This window comes from Propithecus coquereli, unplaced genomic scaffold (assembly GCF_000956105.1).
Source record: "Propithecus coquereli isolate 6110/MARCELLA unplaced genomic scaffold, Pcoq_1.0 Scaffold19, whole genome shotgun sequence".
Lineage (NCBI taxonomy): Eukaryota > Metazoa > Chordata > Mammalia > Primates > Indriidae > Propithecus > Propithecus coquereli.
This window is the reverse complement of record NW_012143856.1, coordinates 9,408,386-9,413,993: the sequence shown is the minus strand read 5'-3', so window position 1 is coordinate 9,413,993 and position 5,608 is coordinate 9,408,386. Positions and strand designations below refer to the sequence as shown.

Here is a 5,608-nt window from a genome sequence, read left to right as displayed (position 1 = left end):
GAATGGCCTTATCATTTTCTTTGGCCAGAAAGTAGCTACAAGATGATAAATTTGCCAGTACTTTCATAGTTGCTTTTTGTTTTAAGACAGGAAAGGGTGCTTTCTGACTTTATAGTTGTTCATGGCCCAGTCCAAACCATATAACACCTTGGCTCCAACTAAGAGTTTTAGAATAAACAAAAGGAAGAACTGTAACTATTTAACGCAGTAGGTTCTACATTTATGGAGCCCGTAAGCTGATTTCGTGCTGAAAGTAAAAACAGTCCAAGAGTTTAAATGAACTCTTCCAGCCTGGAATCACAGCAAATTCGGGAAATTTAGGAATATGTTGGTAACCCCTAATCTTTTTTTAAACTGACTTCACCCAGGGCAAGTAACTATCCCGTGATGTCGTTGTCGGAGACAGAATTTCTGGCTGAAAAATCATTTTTCTGACTCAATCTGGCTTGCTGTTCTTGATTAATCATCCCCATTTCTCTCGACATTTCACTCCTCTGACTATAATGGTCAACTTTTTTTTTCAGGACTTTTTAAGTGATTCTGTTACTCCAGCCGTATCCCTCTTTATTCTATCTAAAACCCCCAACCCCCATTCCCACCGCCCTCGTTTCACTAAGATTTTGCTAAACATTAGACGCAGCACGTGACCTCCAGTCTTTCAGTGTCTCATAACAAACCGATATAAAAACATTTGGTGAGCGCAACTGTAAGATTCTCTTGGCTTGGAATTTAAAATTGTCTTTCGCTCTTCAACATGTAAAGAACCTTCAGCGCAAATTTTAAATTTAAAAATTTTAAATAAAGAAACCGCTCCCCTTTTTTAACCTTTAGGCCCGCCCACCGCCTCCCCCCACCTCAGGCCTCCACGCGAAACTGCAGGAAACCAGAGGGGGGGCGGGGCGGTGACGTCACGACGCCGGTGCGTCACGGAACGGCGGCGGCTGCGGCGCTGGCGGTGGCTGCGGCAGCGGCGGCATTTTAGTCGGCAGCGGCGGCGGCCACGGGGCTGCTGCTCCTCCCAGCATCCCTGGCGCGGCCATTTCAGCCCCATCTTGGCCGAGGGGAGGGAGCTGCAGCCGCCGCTTCAGCAGTTTGAATTTCAGTTTTCTCTTGGTACGAATCCGGCGCACCAAGGAGGAGCCGAAGAAGCAACCACCGCTACCTCACACAGCGGAGCGCCTCCGCTCGCTGGCCTGCGGTCTGCCGCCGCCCCTCACTCTCTCAAGAGCCGCGAGGGGAGGCCGAGACCGCCGCCGCCGCCGCCCGCGGGGGTGGCTCCCCCTGTAAGGGGAGGACCGAGCCGGCTTTCCCCTCCCCCAGAGCGGGTTTCCGCCAGAGACAGTCGACATGTCCCTGGGGCTGAGCTCCGGCTAGAGCCGGGGAGGGAGGGCCGCCCGCCCGCGCCGCAGCCCCGCCGCCTGCCCGCGGACCTTCAGCCAACCCCGGCCCGCGGCTCCTGGCTGAAATAGGAATCTTCGGCTCTGGACACGCCACTCCTTCCCCTTCCCTCAGTCGGAGAGCTCGGAGCGGACGCCGGCACTGGCCAGAGGAGCCCGAGCGGGGCAGCACCGCCCCTCACGCCGCCGCCGCCGCCTCCTTCTCCTCCTCCCCTCCCTCCCACTCCCACCCCCAGCCAAGGCCTGCTGACCGCGCGGAGCTGGACTGAACACGGCGGCCCGGAGACGGGAGAGGAAGCAGCCGGCCCGCCCCTGAGATCGCGCTCTCGCCGCCACTGAGGGGATTGAATTGAGGCGCCGCGGCTGCGGGAGGTGAAAAGGAAGGAGGAGCCGCCGCGGGACTGAGACTGGAGCAGAGCCGAATACACCGACACTGAAAGAAACGGGGAGGAGGATGTCTCACCGACCGGCCGGGCCCCGGATCAGCCTGTGACTCTTACAGCTGCGGGCCTCAGACCCCAGCGCGGACTCGGACTTTGTCTTTGGGGGACCGTGCTTTGCCCTCCCCAGTTTCCGGCAGGATCCCAGAGGAGCCGGCGTGCCTCTCTGCTCTCCAGCCTTCACCATGTCCAAGATGCCGGCCAAGAAGAAGAGCTGCTTTCAGATCACCAGTGTCACCACGGCCCAGGTGGCCACTAGCATCACGGAGGACACCGAAAGCTTGGACGACCCGGACGAGTCACGCACAGAGGACGTCTCCTCAGAGATTTTCGACGTCTCTCGGGCCACGGATTATGGCCCTGAGGAGGTCTGCGAGCGCAGCTCCTCTGAAGAGACGCTCAACAATGTTGGGGATGCAGAGACTCCTGGGACCGTCTCCCCAAATCTACTCCTCGATGGGCAGCTGGCGGCCGCAGCGGCTGCTCCCGCCAACGGAGGAGGAGCCGTTTCAGCCCGGAGCGTGGCTGGGGCGCTCGCCAGTACCCTGGCGGCGGCTGCCACCTCAGCCCCCGCCTCCGGAGCACCGGGCGGGGGCCCACCCGCCGGGCCAGGGACTGCAGCCCCGGCTCAGCCTCCGACGACTTGTAGTTCCCGTTTTCGCGTGATCAAGCTGGACCACGGGAGCGGGGAACCCTATCGACGCGGCCGATGGACGTGTATGGAATACTATGAGCGGGATTCAGACAGCAGCGTCCTAACTAGGTCCGGGGATTGCATTAGACACAGCAATACTTTTGACCAGACTGCAGAGCGGGACAGCGGCCTGGGCGCCACCGGAGGGTCGGTGGTGGTAGTGGTGGCCTCCATGCAGGGGGCGCACGGGCCCGACTCGGGAACTGACAGCTCCTTGACTGCTGTGTCACAGCTACCCCCGTCAGAGAAAATGAGCCAGCCCACTCCGGCCCAGCCGCAGAGTTTTAGCGTTGGGCAGCCACAGCCGCCGCCGCCCGTAGGTGGGGCTGTGGCTCAAAGCTCGGCTCCACTACCGCCGTTCTCGGGAGCCGCAGCCGGGCCTCAGCCAATGATGACAGCCGCGCAGCTAAGCCAGCCCCAGGGAACGGGGCCGGGTGGACAGGGTCTGCCGCCGACGAATGTAACCCTGGCGCAGCCGGCCATGTCCCTGCCTTCGCAGCAGGGCCTGACCGTCGGCGCTTCTGCAACGCAGCAGCCCCAGCAGTTCGCGTATCCCCAGCCGCAGATACCGCCGGGGCATTTGCTGCCCGTCCAGCCCTCCGGCCAAAGTGAGTATCTGCAGCAGCACGTGGCCGGCCTGCAGCCGCCAGGCGCCGCACAGCCCTCGTCCACGGGTGCCGGAGCGAGCCCTGCCTCGGCGGCCAGCCTTCCCGTGGGCACCGGCCAGAATGCCTCCTCAGCGGGCGCGCAGATAATGGGCGCGTCTTCCCTGCCCAGTGAAGCCGTAGCCCCGGGGCCAGGACCAGCGCAAGGCGGGCAGGCGGCGCCTTGTCAGCCGGCTGGAGTGCCCCCAGCTGCTGTGGGAGGCGTGGTGCAGCCTTGCATGGGTCCTACAGGGGCAGGGCAGCCCCAGTCCGTGCCTCCACCGCAGTTGGGTGGCAGTGGTCAGCTGTCAGCCGTACCTGGTGGCCCTCACGCCATGGTGCCCGGAGTTCCAAACGTGCCTGCAGCTGTGCCCGCTCCAAGCGTGCCTAGTGTGTCTACCACTTCTGTTACTATGCCAAATGTACCCGCGCCTCTGGCCCAGTCGCAGCAGCAGAGCAGCCATACACCAGTTAGCAGGAGCAGCAGCATAATCCAGCATGTTGGGCTGCCCTTAGCGCAAGGCACACACAGTGCACCAACAAGTCTACCACAGTCTGACCTAAGCCAGTTTCAGACTCAGACTCAGCCTTTAGTCGGGCAAGTTGACGATACTAGAAGAAAATCAGAACCCCTACCTCAACCACCACTCTCTCTCATTGCTGAAAATAAGCCTGTTGTGAAGCCTCCTGTTGCAGATGCCCTGGCAAACCCCCTTCAGTTAACACCTATGAACAGTCTGGCCACCTCCGTGTTCGGCATAGCTATTCCTGTTGATGGTGATGAAGACAGGTATGGAAATCTTTATTTTAAATATTTGTTAGAAATGCTTGGTCGACATTGTTGTTTAGGATGCAACTCTAGGGAGATTTCTTTTTTCAATTGAGGCCCTTAACACTTTTAAATATAAAACTTAGTTTGTGGATGGTAAAATTGATTTAGGTTGCTGATGTAAAAGTGTAATGAGAGAATTGGTCTTGTCACAATTGTTTAAAAGCACTAAAATGGTAGGGGTGCATTGTGTATTCAAAAGGTGAATTTTAGGTTAATCCTTATAATTTAAAGGTGGCATCTGGTATGTTACGCTTCCATAGGATTGTCCCTTTCTTAGATACTAATCACACTTGAACACTGAAGGGCAGAGAGTTTTATCAGTGTGAATTTTGAGGCTGAGACATAAAATTATTTACAAATTTTCCATTTTGGAAAACCAGAAGGACCTCTAGTGAAAAAAAGATCCACGTAAGGAATCTCCTCCAGTGTGTCTGCAAAGGCCGGAGAGATAATGGCGAAATATCAAATCCAGCTTTGAAGATCATGCTTAATTCAGCCTTTTAATAAAAGGGGATAGAAGGTCAGAGGCTTCCCAAGATACTACTTTTTTTTTTTCTTTTGATTAAGCAAAAAAATGTATTGGAAAGATGTTCTTACCTTCCACCAGCCGTCTTACTATAGGAAAGGGAGGTATGAGATTCTTTAACAGTAGTAAAAGCTGTAGTTCTTGAAATTAAGAATAACTTTACAGTAAAAATATACATGTCAATAATTGGCTCCCTGTATTTAGGGATCCTTTTTTTAGGATTTAAGTGAAAATTGGTGTTTTGCTACACCATTTCTACAACAGTTGATGTTATGGTTTGATGAGAAATTTTAGTGACTTTAAGGAAACGTCACATGGATATTTTATTTATATATATAGAAAGCGCAAATTTTTGAAAGCTGACGTGTTAATATGTTTTTAAATTACATTTAAAAATTACAGAAAAATTTTCAGGTATTTTACAGTTAGACATTTATTTGCAGTTAAACATTTGTTTTGAGAGTGGTTAATTTTAGGTGTTTTTAAAAGATCTAAATTGATTTTTTGGATTTCTAGAAAAATTGATATGTAGAAGAACACAGTGAGATAACTATGGTAAAGCTTTTTCTTTCTATGTTTCTTCTGAGTTCCTTCACATTTTTTTAACTTCCCATTTCTTGTATTTTTGTTATATATTTCTATTGGTTTGAAAGATGTTTACTGAAATTCATTTATCTTCAAAGTTCATCTTTTATTGTAGGTTACTTGTTTATGGGGAGTCTTTCTTCCACCTAAGAACACTTAGAGAATACCACGTGTCCATAAGTGAGCTCAGCTAGCCAGTCATTGAAAAATTTTTTATGGATAGGACTACCAAGTAAAGAAACTGATTACACAAGCCACTCAGAAAAATCCCTCTACTTTTATAGTTGCTCCCATTTTCACACATAGGGGCACACTTGAAATGCGGATTGAGTTTATTTTTTCACCTTTGGTAATAGTCAGCAGGCATCTTCCCTTTAGCTGCCAGAAGCCAATTTTCTTTTCTGATGAGTTGGTAAATAATCTTTTGCTTACCTCTCTCTTCCTATGCACTGCCCCATATCTCTTCAAGAAATGATGACTGGTTTCCCAA

At 52.4% G+C, this 5,608-nt stretch overlaps 1 protein-coding gene across 2 annotated transcripts in view; it reads left to right on the top strand.

The window, feature by feature from the left end:
- The first annotated feature begins 1,039 nt into the window (after positions 1–1,039).
- Positions 1,040–5,608, top strand: part of TSC22D2 (TSC22 domain family, member 2) — a 49,371-nt gene continuing 44,802 nt past the window's right edge. Inside the window, exon 1 of one of the 2 annotated variants that reach the window (XM_012642939.1) lies at positions 1,040–3,965. In XM_012642939.1, the coding sequence (XP_012498393.1) occupies positions 2,023–3,965 (1,943 nt within the window). In that variant the 5' untranslated portion in view covers positions 1,040–2,022. The remainder of the gene's footprint in view (positions 3,966–5,608) is intronic. The other variant, XM_012642940.1, reaches the window with a different exon arrangement.